A 24,844-nucleotide genomic window follows, 5' to 3' on the forward strand; every position below is an offset into this window, starting at 1 on the left:
ACACCGACGGCGATTGGCTGCCATGCAAGGCGCAGACCAGCTCGTCAGGAGTATTTGGGGGTTAGGTGTCTTGCTCAGGGACACTTCGACACAGCCCGGGCGGGGGATCGAACCGGCAACCCTCCAACTGCCAGATGACTGCTCTTACTGCCTGAGCCATGTCGCCCCATAATATTGGTTGTGCAGTATACTTTTTTATGCAGTATTATTCATGAAATATTACTGTATACTCCACTAATGGTAATGAAAAATAATATAGAAATTGTACAATTTGGTAACAAACACACACATAAAAATGCAATGGCAATGGTATCAATGCAAGTATGGGATGAGTAATTCATACAGATATCAATAAGGTTAGTTGATGATGACTGATCTCTAACATGATAATTAAACATTAGGTCTAATCCCTCAGAGGGATATATTAGACACAATAGTCCTGCTGGGGTAGCAATTACCCTTAAATTAATATCAAGACTGGGGGCAGAGAAATAGCATGCAACAGCTTTTCAAAAGGCAGGAAGAGTAAGTCAGCAGTGTTGAAAACCTGGGAGCCAAACGGACCTGTGAATGTGATACTGCAAAGACAAAACCAATCGCAAACAGAGCACAGTTTCATAAGAACCCATTCTGTTTGGTAGGGATCAACATCACTGTAATAACTATGAGTAGAAGCCATCTGGACAGGGAAACCATGGATAAATATTATGTAGCCTGATTAATCTTATCCCATTTATTAAGTCAATAAAAGCCCCAACGTGTAACAGGACAAAAAACAGAAAAAAATTATAATTCACTTTTTGATTAATGCAAACTGTCTGGGCAATCAGTCTTATTTGTTTAATACAAGGCATCTGTGTGAGCGTTGTTAAAACCATGCATTCCTGAAACTATCAAAATAGCTAAATAACTAATGTAATGTAAGAAGTTATCAAATGGATATTTACTTGATTCCATATGAAAAACTGCTCACTCATATTGAGAATTTCTCCCCTCTCAGGACCTGTCACAAATCCACACCACAAATTCAAAAAAGAAGAAAAGAAAGTAAGTACAGTTGTTTTTACTGCTCTTGTTCTCATGCAATGGATATTACAGAACGAACAAAATGGCTGGTGTTTGCATCAATACCAGTGAAAGTGGAACATAAAGCTTCTCTAGAGATGAAGCTATAAGCGGCTCTTTAATTTCCTTCCTGCCATTTTAACATATGTGGCTTTGACACTAAGCCTGAAAATTGTATGAGCTGGAAGCTGATGAACCAGCTACCAGCTGTTTCAAAACATAGCTTGAGCTGGTCAAACAATGTCAAGCTGGGAGCTGGTCTGAACTGGTCAACCAGCAACCAGCTGTTTCAAAACAAAACAGTTTTTTTCAGTAGGGTATTTATACCAAATTTTCATGAGGGCACTCATTTCTTATACAATTTGCAACAACAAACATCTATTGGTCCTGTCCACTAACACTAACCAGGGGCATGGTTTGGGGACGAATGAAAGGCGAGCCTTCCTCTCTGGTCCTGCGTTTACAATCAAAGAGTCTCCTCCATCATCCTCTGCTCTGCCCAATCACCTCTGTTTTTATCATTATGTCTCAATTTTTTCTGATAGCTGTCGCGAGGAAAAGCGATTTTAAGGTTGACACTGGTTTTTAATGAACTGGTTTTTAATGAACCTGGCTTTGCTGCCTCACTGCCGACATAGCAGTATCTACAATTATTTTTATTGAACCGTTATTTAACCAGGCTAGCCTCAACACCTACCTAACGCTCCACTGATCCTGCTCCCACCCCACATGCTCTGTAGCCACACACACCCCTCCCGACACAGACATGCCCAAAAACGTGATCAGTGTATGAATATGATCAGTGTATGACACTGATCAGTGTATGAATATGATCAATGTATAACACTGATCAGTGTATGACACTGATCAGTGTATGAATATGATCAGTGTATGATACTGATCAGTGTATGAATATGATCAGTGTATGATACTGATCAGTGTATGACCCTGATCAGTGTATGACCCTGATCAGTGTATGAATATGATCAGTGTATGAATATGATCAGTGTACGATACTGATCAGTGTATGAATATGATCAGTGTATGACACTGATCAGTGTATGAATATGACCAGTGTATGACACTGATCAGTGTATGAATATGACCAGTGTATGACACTGATCAGTGTATGAATATGATCAGTGTATGACACTGATCAGTGTATGTATATGATCAGTGTATGAATATGATCAGTGTATGACACTGATCAGTGTATGTATATGATCAGTGTATGAATATGATCAGTGTATGACACTGATCAGTGTATGTATATGATCAGTGTATGAATATGATCAGTGTATGACACTGATCAGTGTATGAATATGATCAGTGTATGAATATGATCAGTGTATGATACTGATCAGTGTATGAATATGATCAGTGTACGATACTGATCAGTGTATGAATATGATCAGTGTACAATACTGATCAGTGTATGAATATGATCAGTGTACGATATTGATCAGTGTATGACACTGATCAGTGTATGAATATGATCAGTGTATGACACTGATCAGTGTATGATAATGATCAGTGTATGAATATGATCAGTGTATGACACTGATCAGTGTATGAATATTAGCCACATAGAAACAGATGCAGATGCCCATGCTGCAGGTGGAAGTGGCTGCAGGTTAATGTGCAAAGGTCATGTTGTGTGAACGGTGCAGGACTACTGGGTCCTCGAGATCGCGCTGTGACTAGCGCGGGGATTACGTGCTCAAACCTGATGTGAACGGGAGGATTAGAGGGCTGTGTGATGGGTGAGCAGTCTGCTGTCAACAAAACATCCCCCTCAAGACCACATCAACCAGCCGTCACTCTGTATACAAGCCCGTCTGCTGGTAGAATAACAGGAAATGACGTGGTTATTGAGTTACCAAACCAATGTACAGGAGCACTTAGTAATACTTTTCTTCATAATAAGTAAATAAATGTTACTGAACACGATTGTATATCGTGTCAGCAATACATCTGAGTTGAGTTAAATTATGACTGTGTCGTTTCTCCTTTTTTCAGACCTCTTGTACCAAAATCCATGTCTGACAATGAAGTACTAGGTTGGTATACACTAATAACATTACATTTTATTGCCAAAGTAAGTGGTGTCTGATCCATAATATTTTTTTTAAATGCACCAAAATACTTTTTACTTATTGATTATATAAAATATAGTATGTTTTATATAATAGTCATTATAGTATAAGGCTGGTACGGAGCCCTAACAATCTCCTGTTGTTCTTATGTTTAGAATTCAGAATGATTAAAACTTAGAGAAGCTAGCCTGATTTAATGGTCTATGGACAATTCAGCGTCAAATTTTTGATTTTTCAAGTGTCATTAAAATTCGATAAAGTCTACAACCACCCCCTGTGAAATGGCAATGAGATTTGACCGACGTAAACATACACTGTACTAAATAAAAAGAGAACTGGTGCAATGTTTTTTGGACAGTGGTGTGATGATAGAACTGCCCACTGCCTTTAGAGGACCTTACATCTGGGTGTAGTCATTGTAAGGGTGTCACTTGGACCTGCCTGCACAGTAACATTTCCTGTTGGCCTCCCCCTCCCCTGACCTAAATCCTGATTGGTTCTGGTGTCCCTCCCACAGATAATACTGACTGTGTTAACGCCTACTGGCAAACACCCAAAAAGAGAGAAGATTTAGTCCACATCAGGAACAGTCAAAATGAAGGTAGGTACGTTGTGGACTTCTTGTGAATGGCAATGGTAAAACATCCTGGTTTACCCCCACAAGTTCCCCTCGAACCCTACTGTAACTATTATTATCATTACTGTTATTGTTATTATTATTATTATTATTATTATTATTATTATTATGCGTGAAAGTAGGGTACATGACATTTATTCAGCAGACACTAGTATCCAGTTTAAACGGCAGGATGGTGAGGATAGTGAGAAAGGGAAGTACAGATCTGAGTAATTGGCCAGACCAGAAAAGCAGAAAAAACAGTCGTTGAATGTTTTAATGAGGTTCAGTTCGGCCAACCAAACACCTTCCCTGGGGTGACCTTGGGACGGACTATTGGGACAATTTTAAAGATGTGACATGTTGCTTACAGAGCTGGGGATGGATCTGTTACGGGCCAGTTTTCAAAGGGGGGAGGACGGACTGCACCAACTCAACCCCCAGAGGAGGGGGACGGAACAGACCATTCAGGTAGACGGAACCAAGTCAAAAGTTTCCGGAAATGGTATGAGGTGGCTCATAACCGAAAGACAGAGGGTAGGGTTTAGCTGATAAATCGTTTCTCCATTACACTTTGTGCTTTTCACATGAACTATTTCACATAATAATACATCTTATTATTACCGTTGTTCATAAATCAACAATGCCTACTTGACACTGTTTCATTGCTTCCCTTCCTCATATCAGATTCCACTGTCTCTGTAATTATGGTGTGCTGTGTATTACAAGGTGTTCTAAGCTATATGGGGAAAAAAGATTCTCACCTATCAGGTCAGGCCATAACAAAAAGAACAGCAATCCACACTCAATCATTTATAGACTTGAATTTCTCACAGTGCAGTATTCAAGTCACAGACCTAGGCCAAACAACATGAAAGATTTGAAAATAAATAAAAGTCCTGTAGATCGGTCAGGATTTCAATCGAAACGTGCTACTCAATATAAAGTACATCATATTCATGAATTGCATGAAATAATGCTTGTGTTCTGAATATTGGTCAAAGTAGACATAACAATCAGACATATGCAGGGATTCTACTGCCCTGGACAGTGTGAGAGTATTGGGAGTATACTCCCAATGGTGAGGTGACCGGTGCCGTCTCTCTCCCGCCTCTCTCCCGTCTCTCTCCCGCCTCTCCCGTCTCTCTCCCGCTTCTCTCCCGCCTCTCTCCCGTCTCTCTCCCGCCTCTCTCCCGCCTCTCTCCCGTCTCTCTCCCGCCTCTCTCCCGCCTCTCTCCCGTCTCTCTCCCGTCTCTCTCCCGCCTCTCTCCCGTCTCTCTCCCGCCTCTCTCCCGCCTCTCTCCCGTCTCTCTCCCGCCTCTCTCCCGCCTCTCTCCCGCCTCTCTCCCGTCTCTCTCCCGCCTCTCTCCCGTCTCTCTCCCGCCTCTCTCCCGCCTCTCTCCCGTCTCTCTCCCGCCTCTCTCCCGCCTCTCTCCCGCCTCTCTCCCGTCTCTCTCCCGCCTCTCTCCCGTCTCTCCCGTCTCTCTCCCGCCTCTCTCCCGCCTCTCTCCCGCCTCTCTCTCGCCTCTCTCCCGTCTCTCTCCCGTCTCTCTCCCGCCTCTCTCCCGCCTCTCTCCCGCCTCTCTCCCGTCTCTCCCGTCTCTCTCCCGCCTCTTTCCCGTCTCTCCCGCCTCTCTCCCGCCTCTCTCCCGCCTCTCTCCCGCCTCTCTCTCGCCTCTCTCCCGCCTCTCTCCCGTCTCTCTCCCGCCTCTCTCCCGTCTCTCTCCCGCCTCTCTCCCGCCTCTCTCCCGCCTCTCTCCCGCCTCTCTCCCGTCTCTCTCCCGCCTCTCTCCCGCCTCTCTCCCGTCTCTCTCCCGCCTCTCTCCCGCCTCTCTCCCGTCTCTCTCCCGCCTCTCTCCCGTCTCTCTCCCGCCTCTCTCCCGTCTCTCTCCCGCCTCTCTCCCGCCTCTCTCCCGCCTCTCTCCCGTCTCTCTCCCGCCTCTCTCCTCTCTGCAGGTGCTGCGCTCTGAGGCCTGGGTTCCCAGCTGGGAGCGCCCCAGCAGCACGCCACAGGCCCCGGTCAGTTCCCCGTTAACACCTTCCTGCTCCACCACGCTGCCCTTCCCAGGGCCACACTCCCCAGGGCCACACTCCCCTCCCCAGGGCCACACTCCCCTCCCCAGGGCCAGACTCCCCAGGGCCACACTCCCCTCCCCAGGGCCACACTCACCAGGGCCACACTCCCCTCCCCAGGGCCACACTCCCCTCCCCAGGGCCACACTCCCCTCCCCAGGGCCACACTCCCCTCCCCAGGGCCACACTCCCCTCACCAGGGCCAGACTCCCCAGGGCCACACTCCCCAGGGCCACACTCACCAGGGCCACACTCCCCTCCCCAGGGCCACACTCCCCTCCCCAGGGCCACACTCCCCTCCCCAGGGCCACACTCCCCTCACCAGGGCCAGACTCCCCAGGGCCACACTCCCCAGGGCCACACTCCCCAGGGCCACACTCCCCTCCCCAGGGCCACACTCCCCAGGGCCACACTCCCCTCCCCAGGGCCACACTCCCCTCCCCAGGGCCACACTCACCAGGGCCACACTCCCCTCCCCAGGGCCACACTCACCAGGGCCACACTCCCCTCACCAGGGCCACACTCCCCAGGGCCACACTCCCCTCACTAGGGCCACACTCCCCTCACCAGGGCCACACTCCCCTCACCAGGGCCACACTCCCCAGGGCCACACTCCCCTCACCAGGGCCACACTCCCCAGGGCCACACTCCCCTCACTAGGGCCACACTCCCCTCACCAGGGCCACACTCCCCTCCCCAGGGCCACACTCCCCAGGGCCACACTCCCCTCCCCAGGGCCACACTCCCCTCACCAGGGCCACACTCCCCAGGGCCACACTCCCCTCACTAGGGCCACACTCCCCTCACCAGGGCCACACTCCCCTCCCCAGGGCCACACTCCCCAGGGCCACACTCCCCTCCCCAGGGCCACACTCCCCTCACCAGGGCCACACTCCCCAGGGCCACACTCCCCTCACTAGGGCCACACTCCCCTCCCCAGGGCCACACTCCCCTCACCAGGGCCACACTCCCCAGGGCCACACTCCCCTCACTAGGGCCACACTCCCCTCACCAGGGCCACACTCCCCTCCCCAGGGCCACACTCCCCAGGGCCACACTCCCCTCACTAGGGCCACACTCCCCTCACCAGGGCCACACTCCCCTCCCCAGGGCCAGACTCCCCTCCCCAGGGCCACACTCACCAGGGCCACACTCCCCTCCCCAGGGCCACACTCCCCTCCCCAGGGCCACACTCACCAGGGCCACACTCCCCTCCCCAGGGCCACACTCCCCTCCCCAGGGCCACACTCCCCAGGGCCACACTCCCCTCCCCAGGGCCACACTCCCCTCCCCAGGGCCACACTCCCCAGGGCCACACTCCCCTCCCCAGGGCCACACTCACCAGGGCCACACTCCCCTCACCAGGGCCACACTCCCCTCACCAGGGCCACACTCCCCAGGGCCACACTCCCCTCACTAGGGCCACACTCCCCTCCCCAGGGCCACACTCCCCTCCCCAGGGCCACACTCCCCAGGGCCACACTCCCCTCACCAGGGCCACACTCCCCAGGGCCACACTCCCCAGGGCCACACTCCCCTCACCAGGGCCACACTCCCCAGGGCCACACTCCCCTCCCCAGGGCCACACTCCCCTCCCCAGGGCCACACTCCCCTCCCCAGGGCCACACTCCCCAGGGCCACACTCCCCTCACCAGGGCCACACTCCCCTCACCAGGGGATGTTTGTTTATGCTACTTTAATGCTTACTTGGTGCAGTGGAAGGATTCAGATCTGATGGGCTCAGTTTGGAGCCCAGGAACCCGTTAATGTGCAGCCGATGACCTGTCTCTTATTAAAATGTTGAAATGGCAAGGGGTTGCTAACACAGGCTAACAGCTAAAGTGGGGTAAAACAAAAACAAATGGCTAAGGCTGGAACATTCAGAAACATGTTTGTAGGAAGCAGGACATTGCTCAGTGGGTCCTAAACACACATAGTGTATAAGGCAGAGACGCTGGAGTGTGGCAGTCCAGGATGAATGAGGACAGCGTGTATGAGGACAGTGTGTGTGAATGAGGACAGTGTGTGTGAATGAGGACAGTGTGAATGAGGACAGCGTGTATGAATGAGGACAGTGTGAATGAGGACAGTGTGAATGAGGACAGTGTGTGTGAATGAGGACAGTGTGTGTGAATGAGGACAGCGTGTATGAATGAGGACAGCGTGTGTGAATAGGGACAGTGTGAATGAGGACAGCGTGTATGAATGAGGACAGTGTGAATGAGGACAGCGTGTATGAATGAGGACAGTGTGAATGAGGACAGTGTGTGTGAATAGGGACAGTGTGAATGAGGACAGCATGTATGAATGAGGACAGTGTGAATGAGGACAGCGTGTGTGAATGAGGACAGCCTGTGTGAATAGGGACAGCGTGTGTGAATGAGGACAGCGTGTGTGAATGAGGACAGTGTGAATGAGGACAGCGTGTGTGAATGAGGACAGCGTGTGTGAATGAGGACAGTGTGAATGAGGACAGCGTGTGTGAATAGGGACAGCGTGTGTGAATGAGGACAGCGTGTGTGAATAGGGACAGCGTGTGTGAATGAGGACAGCGTGTAGCTGTGCAGATGGGGCTGGAGCCTGGTAATCCCTTCCTGCCCCCACAGCTAAGAGAGTTTTCCTGGGGAAAGGGCTACGTTGGGGGAGGGGCGTGTAACGCTAGCCTGCCAGTGTCCAGTAAAGAGGATCAGCTCTGACCAGTTAGCTCTTTCTCTCCCTCACTCTCTCCCTCTCTCTTTCCCTCTCTCCCTCACTCTTGCTCTTTCCCTCACTCTCTCCCTCTCTTTACCTCTCTCCCTCACTCTTGCTCTCTCCCTCACTCTCTCCCTCTCTTTCCCTCTCTACCTCACTCTTGCTCTCTCTCTCCCTTCCCCTCTCTCCCTCACTCTTGCTCTCTCCCTCCCTCTCTCTCTCTCTCTCCCTCTGTCTCCCCCTCTCTCTGACAGAAAGAACATCACTGTGAATTAAAGTGAAAAGTTTCAGAGTGAGGACACTGGATTAAAATCATAACACTGGGCAACATGCTAATACCAGCTCACTGCAATGAAAATTAAAGAAAATTAAAAAAGGAAAAAAAGTCACTCCATTCAAAATACTCATTCACATCTATGCTTTCTACCTTCATACATCAAAATGAAGATGTTACCAGTGCGTTTGCGGTTTCTAGCATTTTTATAAATTTTGCGTTTCACATTTCATCTGTCTCAGATGGTCTCATGTGTGAGTTCGGTACACAGGCATAGGTTACAGTAGGGGGTGAAGTAACCTAAACTATGGCCAGAAAGTTATTTGGCTAAAATTGCAAATGTGAGGAAGGTGCAGGCCTGGTGTGGTGGTCAGGCGCGTCACACAGGTGCTCAGCCTGTGACCTGGTTTGAGTGTTGTTCTCATGTCTGTGTGACCCTCCTCAGATCCCGGAGCCAAGAGGAACTCAGCGCAGGACCCAGAAATCAGGCCGCTCAAAGAAGGGGGGCCAGGGTGTACCCGAAGAGGGCAGGAACACCTTCCACTCAAACGGTACACCAGAACACCTTCCACTCAAACACCTTCCACTCAAACACCTTCCACTCAAACACCTTCCACACAAACACCTTCCACTCAAACACCTTCCACACAAACACCTTCCACTCAAACAGTACGTCAGTGTCACATTCCACACAAACTGGGTAAAACAGTCCTGCTAAAGCACAGCACTTTAACCAGGTGGCCAGAGGTTCAAATCCCAGGTTTAGTGCATATTTATATTTCTGAAGCTTGTGTGATCCCAAGTCCTGCGTTTGACGGAACAGGTCGCCCCGCAGACCCCATGCCTGGTGACGATGCTGCGGAGGCATCCTGCGTGGGTCTGAAGAAGGGGGAGAAGAGGCCAAACACCCCCCAGCAGGCCCAGGAGAACGCACTCCCCTCCTGCGCACCTGGCCCTGGGGGGCCCCTAAACCGCCAGCGCTGGAGCACCCCGGGGGAGGGCCCCCCACCTTGGGGCAGCAGCACCCCCTACCACACCTGCCGCCGGCCGCTGAGCGAGTACCGCACCTACACCTGCGACTACACCCTGCCCCGAGGCAAGGACTGGGACCGGCCGGACAGCGCCCCCTACGGGAACACCCTGCACCGCTGCGACCTTTCGCCTCCGCCCGTCGCCCGTTCCGCCACTGACACGGACCTGGGTGACCTCGGCAACGTGAGTGAGCCCTGGGGGATCTTGGGTAACGGCCCACCATTTGGTAAAAAGGTTCTGTGGGCATAAGCCAGACCTGACCAGGCTTAAAGGGCAGTCTATAGTCCAGCGACTGGGCTGAAATTGTTGCTCGATTGAAATTGCAGAATGTTCCTGAAAGTTCTATTGTCACCTGTGGCTATATAAATGCACTTCACCCACCCAGAGTATAAACCAAATTTAAAACCATTACATTCCATAGTCCGTTACACCGGAATATAAACTGGCCTTTAAGCTCCAGGTCTGGGCTATACCCACCCATTTTTTGAAATACAAGGGACATCAGACTTTTCCTTGTGGGCTGTGGCGTCTGCTGGTTTTGGTGCACTGCGGCACTTAGTTCATATATAAGGAAGGGGACAGTACTGATCCAGGACACTACAGGCCTGTCAGTCGAACTTGCATCACATGTAAAGTACTGGAATCTATCATTAGAGACAACTGGAATTTCTTGAAAATAATAACATTTTAAGCCAGCATGGTTTTCATAGTGGTCGGTCATGCCTGACAAACCTTTTGGCATTCTTTAAGGAAGCTACCAAGTGTTTTCATGTTAGCAGGGCTTATGTTATTGTATCTTTAGATTCTAAAAAAGCATTTGATAAGGTACCACATGACAAACTAATTATCAACATGAGGACGGTAGGACTTAGAGGAGCCATTTCAGAGTGGGTTCAGGCTACGCCATAGAATACAGATAGTAGTAGTAGGAGGGACCATATCTGAGCAGGGTATTGTGGGACGTGGAGTCCCACAGACCACACTTTAAGAAAGATATAGAGGCACTGGAAAAGGTTCAGTGAAGGGCAACCAGATTGATTCCATGTATAAAAGATATGAATTATGAGGATAGACTTAAGATGCTTAATCTCTTTAAGCTAAGTAAAAAGAGAGTTGGGGGGATTTGATTTTAACGGCATTAACAAAGTGAACTGTTTCTTCAGGGTGAGTTCGGTTAGCAGAACGGGAGGGCACAAATGGAAATTGTCAAAGGAGAAATTCTGTACAGATAATAGGAAGTATTTTTTCACACAGTCAGTGGTCACTGCGTGGAATAGTTTGCCAGGACACATAGTGGAGGCAGCAACACTGGGTTTCAAGACCAGGCTTGACACAGTGCTAGATACTATTTAGCTTGGTCTTGAAGTCTTCACACCTTCACAGGAATGAGGCTAAATCAAACTGTAGGCCTGCCTATTACCATACCACAGACACAACTTCATTCGTCATTGAGTTTTGAAACATACAGCACACTGACCTTGATGACAGCTTTTAAATATGTGCTCCAGAAATACAAAATACAGTGCGTGTATGTTCGCATGACGCAGGCGATGAAGAGTGGGGTTTTTGTGATTACAAAGAGTAGTGAAAGATCAAAGCCATAATCAAAAAGGGAAAGAGATGAAACATAATTCAGCGCAGTCCGTTCAGGCTGGTGAAGTCTGTGGTGAAGCCCAGCCCGCAGAGCATATAGGTGTCTGCTACAGCTCACGACTGCCGAGTTATAATATAAACTGCTCTCACCAAAAGGCCAAAACACGTTTCAAACACCACTACATTCTTTTAGGAAAACGTAATATATAGGTTTATTAAATGACATAAAGCAACAACAAATCAACTAGCCCAAAAGGTAGTCGTGTAAGGTCTAGCCTTCACTGAGCTGTCTGACCGAGTATATGTGCTGACCTCACTCTTGCGATTGGGACAAAAGAAAGAACCAAAATGGGAGAAAGAGGAAATGAGTCTTCCGGTGCACTACTACCCTACCCTGACTAACTGCAACTAAAAACAGAGTGCAAAACAAAACATCGGGATTTATCTGATAACATCACGACCTATCATTTATATGGATATGGAATTGAAATTAAGTACAAAATAAAGATCAACCACAACGAAGATAAACAAAAGAACAAAACCACGATTGTCGCAAGAGTCACGCCTGCCCTACATTGCCATATTTTATAGCAGAGGTCATTCATGAATTGCACCCAGAACAGACCAGCGCACACAGCGATACTACTTTATACTTTTCCTTTACCAAAATGATGTTTACTAATTACAATACAAACAACCTTTGAATTATTTGAATTAAAATATTTGTAATATTTTTCCCTTCTGAAAGGCCCAAAAACATATGCTCTGACATGTTTTAATATTAAGTTGTAGCGTTTGGCCATCTAAAATTATTCTGTGAGCAAAACTGAAGCTTCAAACCAGCAGTGACTATTTTCAGGGTTCTGAAGAAATGGATTATGGCCTATAATCCTGGATTGAGTTTTCCACTCCCCAGATTACACAGTGCTGGATTAGGTGATGTTATTGTGTGTGGCCCTTACTTCTCCTTCAGTCCTGAGCAGTCTCACTCTTCATTTCTGCCCCAGTACCCTCATGAGTCGATCAATCGGGGTACACAGAACCTGTTCATACATTAGCCTTTCTTTGCTTGAGAAAAAATGGTTCACGTCGCAATGTCAGAAAGTCTACATAAAATGAAAACATATTACTTAAATAGGACATAACAACCATGTCAAATATTAGAAATTAACATTCAAAATGAGGAACTACATTTATGTTCAATTTCTCTCAGAATAGAAAAGAGGACAACATATCAACGCATTACTCATAACATACGCAACTGTGGTTGAACCAGTCGCTAAAAGGGACGTTATAAAAAAATGGAATCTTGAACCCAAGGTAACCAAAACACAAGTCTCTTTTTGCCAAATGACTACGCCGTCAAAATAGCAGATGACCGTGTGCCAATGTGGCTGGGTTGAGTGGTAATTGTCATGGTAATTGTTGGCGTACAGCTATTTTGATGCGGCTGAAAGCTTCTACTCATTGACCAACCGGAACCTGGTCTGAAGCAGTCACAGTTTCATTGTTATTTTAACAGCGAAAAATAAGTTAAAATAAATGTGTCTACATATATAGGTGGGCGCAATGTGCAAACTACTTCCTGTCTGCTTGACACAGGGACGCAAACAACCATACGTAAAATATCAAGATCACAATGAAAGTATTATGGTGTGTTTTCATGAAAAAATTATGAAATGGATGTAAATACCTTCAAATGAATACAATTGCTTTATATACGGTGTCACAGCCACACAAGTCGCTGTTTGGAGCAGCAGGGATTAGGCAGGAGTACCTAATAAAGTGGCCACTGAGTGTACCTGTTGTGTGCTGATTGCTTATTAGGTAGTTGGTAATCACCACTAACAGTAAGGCATTTATAAATTAACATTATCTCTGCCAATAGTTTGACTTCATACAGATACAAGTTTTTCCTGAACTGCAAAATATTGACCCTTTGAGTGTTGTTAGAAAACCATATGCTTGTAAATGAGTGAATATGCACCCACTGCAACTAAAAAAAACCCTCGTCTCTCATCTACAACTGGAAGTTGTAGCAACCTGTGCATAAAATGGGTACATGTTAAACTGTGATGTAATGTACACATGATGGCACAATCAGAAGAGGTGAAAATCTTGCAACAGCCTGGTTTTCGCCTGTGCACGCAGTTTGTGGCCTAAGACTTCCTGAAGCAATGATCTGTCTTTTGAGAAATGAGGAGATAGAGAAAGCGAAGAGAGAGGGGGAGATTCCATCTTGCCAAATATCTCATTCAGCACAACATCCTGGAGTATTTTAGTTAAACTGTCAATTCAGGAAAGTTTTCAATTTTGAAAGTAACCCCCATCAACCGCTCATTTCAGTTTTGACATATCAGTGTTGTTTTTATGTCAGTAAATTGTCAATAAATTGTCAGTGTTCATTATTCTGTTAATCTGTACAGAACATACGTTGAGGGCTCTTTTCCAAATAAATAAGAAATAAAAAAAGTGCAGGAAGTAAACCAGTAAGTGAGAGGTGCTTTCACCAGTAACTCTGATGCTCCGCCTGTAGCCGTATTACTAGAAATGATGGCAGGGCCTAGATATGAGACCACAACGTGCTAACGTGCTAACCTCAGCAGATCTGAGGTGTTTTTCCCCTGCGAAACAAACTCATGGGCAGATAGGCAGAAGGTAAATGTGCTCACATCCTGTTTGCAATGAGGAAGTCTCTAGCCAAGCTCTTCACTCAGGCAGTATAGATGCCATCCTGGTCAGACAAGCCTGCACTTTTTTAGAGTCTTTGTAACATTAGTCCTGGAGTTGATAAAAATCAGACAATGCTTCAAAGGAAACCGTCAAATATCTCGGATAAAGCCAAAAGCAGCAAGCCAAAGGTAGGCCAACACGATTCTGTTACATGTCATTAACATTGAGCAAATATCACTCTTCATATGAAGAGATAGATACATCTCATTTGTTCTTATTTCAGATGGGCTTTTAAAATGATATTAGAATGCATTTAAAATTATTATTATTAAATGGTTCAGGTTATTTAGTAGGGAAGTTAAGGTGACCATTTTCAGGTGTGCTTTCAAACTGTTTTTCTTATTTAAAAATTCAGGTAAGAACCAGATGTAAGAGAAACCAGAGCAGTGAATGATGACATGAAAATAACACGAACAGTATGACCCTGACACATTACAGAAATAACACGAACAGTATGACCCTGACACATTACAGAAATAACATGAACAGTATGACCCTGACACATTACAGACATAACATAGCATGTCACCCCTGACCTGAATGCTCTCTCCGAACACTACAAAAGCTTATATTTATATCATTTAAATACAGATTGTAATTTATGCTCGTGTTGAACAGGCAGAAGATTGAATAATGGTGGCTATTACCTTCATACTCTGCCCAGTAGGTGAAGCGCATGTGATGAAATTCGAGCAGAAAGCTGAAAGGGGTGATCGGGCGCCTCCCTGTGTGAGTGGTGGCGGATGAGAAAGGAACGGGGGAAATGACAGATGTTTGGTCAAAGCCGGTTACGGTTCAGTCAAATCATCAAAGCACAGCCCCACTGTTTTTCTTTTTTACCCCAGCTACTAGCTTAGCCGTGCTATTTAATGGAGATTATCGGGATTATTGTCCGATGATAGAATTACTTTTTTGCACTGATGCAGAACCGACAGGTTTCAGACAGATTAAAATACTTTTAGGTTTATGAAAAATATATTTCACAAAATTACAAGCACGAAAAATGGGTATCTAGCTGAATTAGGTGTCATTTTAATTATTTCCCCCCTTTTTCACGGGTCTCTGTGCTGTTAGAAGTTGACCCATACTCAAACCAACAGAAACCTTACACATAATACCAGCCACCATGCATACACAGTAATATAACAAATTAAAACCGTGTCAGCGCTGATTCAACAAAATACCATGAAGCACTGTGCAAAATACCATGAAGCACTGTGCAAAATACCATGAAGCACTGTGCACACCCGCAAAAGCAGCGCAGTATGATGCTGAAGGGTTTGGGTCCACAGAGGCATGATTCTGCTGATCCAGAGGCCGGCCTTGTGTTACTCATCTGAGCCCTTGAGATTACATAAACATGTGCTCAACTTCTCCATCCAGTACATGCCTGTTGGTGTCATCCCACAAGGGAAAACATGCTAAAACGTGCTAATCTGTAACCTCTCCTCTCTGTCCATCCAGCGCTCCACCAGTTTTGGGCGATTTGATGTCTTGAAACAGCACCCAGCCAAGACTGAGGAGAACAGCAGCCAGCCAGTGGGTACTTTATAGAAATACAGTTTTTTACAAACCATTTTCTATTGAACTACTGAGTAGGAGTTAGACGTATGTAGACCGTAATTGATCCACACAACCGCAAGGAGTTTCAATAGCTAAAGTAGTCAAACATAATCCAAACAGGACCCAACCAACAAAACCACAAGATACACAATAATACAGCACTAACGTTGTACCTTGTAGCAAAAACAACACAACGAGACCATTGTAAGAAAACATGCGTCAGCAACCAAACTGTGACAGTAACAATAAATAAGCATAACCACGTGAACATCAACAAGACGAGCAAAACGTGTCTGAGGAAAGGCAAAAAAACTCAAATGGATGCAGAGTGTCAGGAAACAATGTTTTTTGCTTACATGAATGAGGAGAATATGTTTAGAGAGAATGAAATTAATAAGAATTACATTAATTTAGTGAGAATTGAATTTAGTGTGCCATAGCCTGGAAGTGAATCCCAGAACTCCCCAGGAACAGCATTGAATATTAGTTCAGAAAATTTACTTCTAAGATCTTATATTAATCTGGAGGTATCAGCATATCAAAACTGATTGTTTAGCTGTCATGTCAAGAAAAAAAAAGTCAACGGCTAAAATATTTCTTTATTAACCGTTGAAAAACAAATATTATGCAGAAGCATTATGAATGGAGACGGAAGTAGATAATGACATTTACAAAGTGCTTCCCTGTACGTGTCTGTTCGTGGAATGGAAATTATTCTGGAGAGGAACATCTGCCTTTCAAACTTCTGTGTGTGTGTGTGTTACCTGTGTGTGTGCATTTTGTGTGTGCACAGTGAAGTGTTCAGACTTTGCAGTCTAATTGAATCTGGTAGTGTAGACTTCAGTACCTGTCACTGAGCTGAACATGGGGAGGCCTAAAACCTCTGTTGATACTGATCATTGATCTCAACCAGTTTTCATTAATTTTCTTGATTAACAAGTGTGCCGATGATCGTACTAACTACTGCTGTAGCCTATCCACTTAGAGTTATCATGCGTTGTGTGTTCAGAGATGCTCCTTCCTGTCACCTTCCTGTCAGCTTTGACCAGTCTGGCCATTCTCCCCTTACGTCTCTCATTAACAACACGTTAATCCCTGGAGATCAGTAGTTTCTGAGATACTCAAACCACCCTGTCTGCCACGGTCAAAGTCACTTAGATCAAATTGTTCCCCCATTCTGATGTTTGATATGAACATTAACTGAAGCTCCTGACCCGTATCTACATGAATGTATGCACTGCTGCCACACAATTGGCTGATTAGATAATCGCATGAATAAGTAGGTGTAATAAAGTGAAAATGTTCCCAATAGAGTGCTCGGTGAGTGTAGTGAGTGCGTGGGTTTCGTTGACGCTGAGAATTTTGGCGAATGTGTGTAGGCCTCAGATGGGGAGGCGGGAGTGGAGGTCGCGGACCAGCACAGGCCCGGGGGTCTGGGGAAGAAGATGCGGGCCATCTCCCTCACCATGCGCAAGAAGATGGGCAGGAGGCACGCCAAGGCCTCCTTCTCCGAGGATCTGGTGAGTTAGGAGACGCGCTGACGGACATGAAGCCGCTTAACCGCTGACAGTACGCCAGTTTTAGACTCTACCTTCACTTAAGCGTTGTATGCTGACGCAACTCGAACAAGAATAGCCCCAAAAAGGGTTATGGACTATTAGTAAGCATCGGCCTATTTAACAGCCAGCCACTTGGGGGGTTTTGTAGGCTGACTAATCAAATAGGTCAACAGTGACAGCTGCTGTAATCACACGAGGACAGGAAGGTGGATTAGAAACACTTCCTTCGCCTCCTTATGGAGGGAGAGGGAGAGCTCACCGGAATTATCTGTGGGCCTCGTTGGGAAAGATCTGCACGCTCTTGGAGGTGGGTCACGGAGCGAGGTTTAACAGGCCAGGGGCTTACAGTGTGGCTGGGCTGACGTTGGTTTGGGACCTTCCCCTTTCCATTAACGCTTTTTTTTTCAACGGCTCAGGGCGAGGACGAGGCAGACAAAAACCACGAGGGAGAAGCAGACAGCTCACACCCGACGGACAAAGATCCGGCGAAGACCAGCAACTCCCAGGAGAGCCTGTACAGCGGCCAGAGCTCCTCCAGTGAGTGCATGCGTCTGAGCCGGGCCTGAGCTGGGCCTGAGCTGGGTCTGAGCTGGGCCTGAGCTGGGCCTGAGCTGGGTCTGAGCTGGGCCTGAGCTGGGCCTGAGCTGGGCCTGAGCCGGGCCTGAGCTGGGCCTGAGCTGGGCCTGAGCCGGGCCTGAGCTGGGCCTGAGCTGGGCCTGAGCCGGGCCTGAGCTGGGCCTGAGCTGGGCCTGAGCTGGGTTTGAGCCGGGTCTGAGCTGGGCCTGAGCCGGGTCTGAGCTGCGTCTGAGCTGGGCCTGAGCTGGGCCTGAGCTGGGCCTGAGCTGGGCCTGAGCCGGGCCTGAGCTGGGCCTGAGCTGGGCCTGAGCTGGGTTTGAGCCGGGTCTGAGCTGGGCCTGAGCCGGGTCTGAGCTGCGTCTGAGCTGGGCCTGAGCTGGGCCTGAGCTGGGCCTGAGCTGGGTTTGAGCTGGGCCTGAGCTGGGCCTGAGCTGGGTTTGAGCTGGGCCTGAGCTGGGTTTGAGCTGGGCCTGAGCTGGGTTTGAGCTGGGCCTGAGCTGGGCCTGAGCCGGGTCTGAGCTGGGTTTGAGCTGGGCCTGAGCTGGGTTTGAGCTGGGCCTGAGCTGGGCCTGAGCTGGGTTTGAGCTGGGCCTGAGCTGGACCTGAGCTGGGCCTGAGCTGGGTTTGAGCTGGGCCTGAGCCGGGTTTGAGCCGGGCCTGAGCTGGGCCTGAGCTGGGTTTGAGCTGGGTCTGAGCTGGGTCTGAGCTGGGCCTGAGCTGGGGAACTGAGACTGTCCACCCACCTCCAGCCACCACATCTAAACACAGAAAAACCTGATACACCTGCCAGCTTCCCAAAGACAACTAGGGGTGGTTTGTGATGAAAATCAAATGTAGGGAAAGTGTTGGAAGGCGTTGGATGTGCAAAGCATTGATAAGTCACCTCTCATAAGTCACCTGTTTATACTCTCTGAAATAAAGTGACAGTGGATGTGTGAAGGTGATGGGACAGCAGTGTTCTCTTTGGCTAACGCTATACGTGAGTCTGTTTTCCAAGCAACAAATGTACAAATTAATTAGATATTGCTGGCTAGGGGTCCAATTTTATGTACCTATAGGGTACTGCCCCAGTGACAAGCATTTGCACCGTTTTAGGTACTTCTCATAACCTTTATTTCTGAGAGTGTACTTTATTTCAATAAAGTGTACTACAATTCATTTTCAAATGTGTTAGCTTTTTCTCCTGAAACTATATATTAAAAAAAAATTATAATTCCAAGCTTCAATTTGAAATGAGCTTTGTGTGATCTAGGTACTGCAGTACTAAAGTAAACGTAACATTCAGTGTGTTTGGAGGATTGACTAGGGGTGACCTTTGACCTCTGACCTCTGTGGACACACAGGTGGGGTCACGAGTGGGTCGGATGGGTCCAGTGCCAGAGACAGCCTGCGGCTGGAGGAGGAGGTCCCGTACACAGGCCAGTTCTGCGGCAGGGCCCGCGTACACACTGACTTCGTTCCCAGCCCCTACGACAGCGACTCCCTCAAACTGAAGGTACGCGCTTCAGACCACGGACCCGCCTGCCCTCTTCAGAACATAGGAAGAACGGCACAACACGTTTGATGCAGGGCGTCTAGAACCTCCGATTTACCTACTGTCCGGAGAGCATCAAGGCGTGTGACAATCCTAATCTTAAGCATTGCAAGGGTTTAAATTAATTAGGACCAGAGACATGTTTAACGAGGCAGGCACATCTTCTGCTAACCTAAGCTGGGGAAGCCACAGAAGCAGGACGGCCCTGTGCAAGTTGGGGCAAAATCTTCTGCTGTCGCCCACAAAGTCTGACTCACATATCCACAGTTCATAAAAATAAATCATACAAAGAAAAACACTGCATATTATCCTAAAGGAAAGTGACATTTCAATGTGAAAAGTATAGCTTTTCCTTAGAAATCCTTGTTGAATTTGACAGCTTTTAAATATATGTGCATTTTGAATGCCATCAAATATTTGAATTTCTTTGTGTTTTAAAAAAAAATATTTTTGTCAATACTGTCATCATCCAACTCTCTGGTGTGTGTTGCCATAATTATAAGGCTTTATTTCAGAGCAGAATGGGGGATATGATTTTTGAAGATGAAGTAAAACTTCCCCAATTGTATTTTGATTAACAACCACTATGTTTCATATGAAAAGCTGATATAAATATTCTATATTTAAATGAATATTTTCCCAAAACAACAAATATGGTCTCGACCAAAACAACCATTTCTCCACTGAATTCATTGGGCAGCCAGCTCTTTTGCTCTCAACATGTGCTGTAGAGGCTGATTCCGGTTTATTCCTTCACCTACCCTCTCCAGTTCCTATGTACGCTCTATGATCAAAACTAAGTAACAATCTTCCTTGTAATGTAAAAGTTATTGGCTGATGTGTCAGTGGTGATTGAGTGATGCAGTGACATCATTGCTGATCCAGTGATGGGTCACTGGTGATCAAGGTAATCCAGTGATGTTATTTAGTGTAATTCATTAATCTTCCTAAACGAAGCCTGGTAAATCTAAGGTATCTAACCCCTCCCAGGTCGGAGATGTCATCGACATCATCAGGAAGCCACCCATGGGGATATGGACGGGGGTGCTCAACAACAAAATGGGGAGTTTCAAATTCATCTATGTCGACGTCATCCTAGAGAAAGAGGTGGAAGAACCCAAGATACGACCACACAGACGGAGCAAGCGGCCGCGACCCAAAACCCTACAGGAGCTGCTGGGGCGTCTCAATCTACAGGTGAGCACGGGGTCCAGTGTGCTAGCATTAAACCCTGCACACACATACACACACACACATACACACGCTTTCCTCACACACACACACATGCACACACACATACACACGCTTTCCTCACACACACACATACACACGCTTTCCTCACACACACACACACACTTTCTTCACACACATGCACACATACACACACACGCTTTCCTCACACACACACACACACACACACTTTCTTCACACACATACACACACACACACACACACACACACATGCTCCTCACACACACATACACACGCTCCTCACACACACACACACACACACACGCTCCTCACACCCACACCCACACACACCCACACACACACACACCAGCTCCTCACACACACACACACACGCTCCTCACACCCACCCACACACACACACACACACACACACACACGCTCCTCACACACACACACACACACACACACACACACGCTCCTCACACACACACACAAACACACACACACACGCTCCTCACACACACACACACACACACACACACACACACGCTCCTCACACCCACACCCACACACACACACACACACACACGCTCCTCACACACACACACACACACACACATGCTCCTCACACACACACACACACACACACACACACACATGCTCCTCACACACACACACACACACACACACATGCTCCTCACACCCACACCCACACACACACACACACACACACACCCGGTGAGGTTTTCAGCAGGAGTATGGCACACAGGCTGGCGCTGAAGGGGCGTAGAGAGAGGCTGTTGTTGCTGACACTGAGCGGGTGGTTCTGTGGCAGGAGTATGCCTCGGCCCTGCTCCTGAACGGGTGCCAGACGGTGGAGGACCTGCGAGACCTGAAGGAGAAAGACCTGATCGAGCTCAACGTCTGGAACCCGGACCACCGACAACGGCTGCTGGCTGCAGCAGACTGCCTGCACTACACAGAGAGTGAGTCAGCAGAATAATATTAAATAATATTAACAATAAAAATAATACTCATCGTCTCAATAATAATTCATAATTAATCATGCATAATAATAACAAGTACAACAACAACAATAATAATAATAATAATAGAATAGTCCATTGCAATTTTACAGTAAAGGCACTAAGCATACACTATCCCTTAAAATGGTTTATTGCTCTCAGTGATTCCTTTTCTGTTTAGAAAAAGGGCCCCTGAACTCCCTTCCCAGCAGAGTAATACATAGCAGGAGTCCTGTGTGTGTTTTTTCTTCTACTTATCTGTGTCTGCCTAGGTATTAAGATGGGTGAAAACGTAACAGGTTCAGAGAGCTACAAATGCTGGTACTTCTCATGATCATGTAGTAAAGCTTGACTAAGATTGAAGTCTGCGTAGGTCTGAATTATTCTGAATTGAACATTATTTTTCTGTTAAAACAGATTTTTTGATACAAAATGTCAATGTTATTTTGTATTCATACTCCAATTGGTAACATAAGGACACCAGTTAACATATTTTGGAGGAAATTAAATGTGATTGTGTTACCTGTGCTTGTGTCACCAAACATAGGTTTGATTCAAGACTACTAGAGAGGAGATGGGGTGTTTTTGGTCCGCATCATATTCAGAAAGTTTACCCGGTTGCTTCTATTTATGGAAAATAATATTGCTGTTAAAGGAAGTGAGCAGCAGATAACAGGATGTGGCCCTGATACGACTCAGGGACAGGTGTATGAGGCTTTTCACACCTTGTGTTTTTGACAGCCAAAGCCTGCCATTCTTATTCTGACATTCAAATACAATAACAAACAACATCTAAAAAAACTGGCCCATTACTCGCCAGGCATCACCGTGGCAGCAGAGCCACACCTACCCCCACAAGAGCCTTCTGCTCTGCCCGACAGCCAATCTTCCACAGGCATTTCAATTAAACTCAATTAGTTGTGTTTGTCTCGTGCTTTTTACTGAAGACTGTCACAAAGATACTTTAGCAGGAAGGCAGACGCCAGACCTGAACCCCCAAAATAGCAGGCGAGGCTGATTCCGGTTTATTCCTTCACCTACCCTCTCCAGTTCCTATGTACGCTCTATGATTAAAACTAAGTAACAATCTTCCTTGTAATGTAAAAGTTATTGGCTGATGTGTCAGTGGTGATTGAGTGATGCAGTGAAATCATTGCTGATCCAGTGATGCAAAACTAGTGGGGACAAAAACCCTCAAACTGTGGGAATGGGAAGAAATCTCAGGAGGAACCCGTGATAGGGGGTGCCTATCCTTCCCCTGGTATGAGCCCCATTAGGGATTAGGGGTGGTGAAGGAGAGCCCTGCCCATTAGGGTGGTGAAGGAGAGCCCTGCTTCACCAGATCTGTGTTAAATGAGCTGTGTGTGTCTCCTCCTCTTACTCTCAGACGACAACAACAATGAAGAGGAGGTCATTCCAGAGTCGGTGTCAGGAGGCCCAAAGGGAGATCAGGATGAGTGTCCCAGAGACTCCGGCTGCTACGTGACACCGGAGAGCTCGGAAAACTGCAAAGAATCAGAAACAGAAGCAGAGAGCCAGCCAGCATCACCTGACCCTTAGTCATTCAGTACTCTAACCCAAAACAGACGCCATTTTGCAGTGTCCATTTGTACATACCAAAATGTATATGAAAAATGTGAATTTAATGCCTGTTTGACCCGCTTCATGAATTTCTGGCATTTGGTCATGCTTTGGTTGAGTTATTTTTGTTTGAACTTTCACTTAAATTCAATGTTATTATTATTATTATTATTGCACTTGTTCCTGGTACAATATTTCTGTAGTGTTAATTCCTTGATTAGGTATCTTTCCAAACTTGGTCCTGGTCAGACCATCTGTTGGCCTATGTGTTTCAGTTGGACCATAGCCCAATGTCAGAAGGAGCACATTTGGGCGATGCAACCAGGAGCCGTTAAGCGTACCCAGATCGCTTGGTATGCTTGCAGAATGTGAAAAAGTATGATGATATACCAGACTCAAGATGGAAGCAGAATGCTATACCAATTCTGTTATTATTACTGCATGTGCATTTCTGTGTTTTTATTGTAGTTCTTTTTCGGCTGTGCGATTAACAAATTACATATACACTCACAGAGCGCTTTATTAGAAACACCTGCACAACTACTTATTCATGCAATCATCTAATCAGCCAATTGTGTGGCCGCAGTGCAAAGCTTACAATCATGCAGATACGGGTCAGGAGCATCAGTTAATGTTCACATCAACCATCAGAATGGGGAAAAATGATTGTTGTTGCCAGACAGGGTGGTTTGAGTATCTCAGAAACTGCTGATCTCCTGGGATTATCACACACGAGTCATTCTCTGCCAACTCTAGTGTTGGCAGAGAATGATACAAAAAACATCCAGTGAGCAGCAGTTCTGTGGGCAGAAATACCTTGTTAATGAGTGAGGTCAGTGGAGATGGGCCAGACTGGTCAAAGCTGACAGGAAGGTGACAGTAACGCAAATAAAAACACATTACAACAGTGGTATGCAGAAGAGCATCTCTGAACACACAACGCATCAAACCTCTAAATGGTTAGGCCATAGCAGCAAAGACTTAATCAGTCTAAAAAAATTAGTCTAATAAGTACCTAATGAAGTGCTTACTGAGTGTACATGTGGAACTCAATGAAAGCTAAAGATATTTAGAAAAATGCGTATGATTATTAATATTTATGTTCTTTTTTTGTTAATTTGCCTTTAGTTTAGTTACCAACAATTTGTTGGTAACTGTAAGCTAGCTACAATATCTTTCTTAACTGAATTTTTATCCAAATGCATTTTGAGGATGGTACAAAGTAGCCCGTGTGGTTTCCCAAGCGTCTGTGAGATTTCAATAAATAATGTATATAGTCGGAACTCTAAGACTGAAATCTAACAGACAGTGGAAAATGAATTGTATTATTTATCTTGGATCTTGTTTGCCTTCCTTATACTTATACTTCCTTATAAGTAGACAATGCAATGGCTTCCTGTCATGATGTGTCACTTTTCAAAATGGAATATTTTTTCCAAATAAAATTGTCACTGTGCAATCACCTTGTTAAACGTCTATTCGATATACAAGACAAAATATACACTTACTGTACAGTGTTTGCTATATTCAATAAATCGCGGTGAGTAATATGCATGATGCAGGATCAAGGCCACTTCATTTTCATCTGCTATTTTCAAGAATTAAATGACAAATGGTTTCAAATGGTTTATGGAGGTACACA

General features: G+C 46.5%; 1 protein-coding gene across 1 annotated transcript in view; it reads left to right on the forward strand.

The window, feature by feature from the left end:
* LOC133107600 (uncharacterized) overlaps positions 1-24,661 on the forward strand; it is a 33,093-nt gene extending 8,432 nt beyond the window's left edge. The window contains exons 3-17 of the mRNA XM_061216586.1: positions 1,001-1,047; positions 3,085-3,125; positions 3,679-3,762; positions 4,151-4,248; positions 5,734-5,796; positions 9,261-9,366; positions 9,639-10,030; positions 14,203-14,301; positions 15,638-15,712; positions 17,116-17,256; positions 17,712-17,832; positions 19,215-19,366; positions 20,396-20,602; positions 21,432-21,582; positions 23,009-24,661. Of these exons, the coding sequence (XP_061072570.1) occupies positions 1,001-1,047; positions 3,085-3,125; positions 3,679-3,762; positions 4,151-4,248; positions 5,734-5,796; positions 9,261-9,366; positions 9,639-10,030; positions 14,203-14,301; positions 15,638-15,712; positions 17,116-17,256; positions 17,712-17,832; positions 19,215-19,366; positions 20,396-20,602; positions 21,432-21,582; positions 23,009-23,181 (1,950 nt within the window). The 3' untranslated portion in view covers positions 23,182-24,661. The remainder of the gene's footprint in view (positions 1-1,000; positions 1,048-3,084; positions 3,126-3,678; positions 3,763-4,150; positions 4,249-5,733; positions 5,797-9,260; positions 9,367-9,638; positions 10,031-14,202; positions 14,302-15,637; positions 15,713-17,115; positions 17,257-17,711; positions 17,833-19,214; positions 19,367-20,395; positions 20,603-21,431; positions 21,583-23,008) is intronic.
* The last annotated feature ends 183 nt before the right edge of the window (positions 24,662-24,844 follow it).

Source organism: Conger conger, chromosome 13, assembly GCF_963514075.1.
Source record: "Conger conger chromosome 13, fConCon1.1, whole genome shotgun sequence".
NCBI lineage: Eukaryota > Metazoa > Chordata > Actinopteri > Anguilliformes > Congridae > Conger > Conger conger.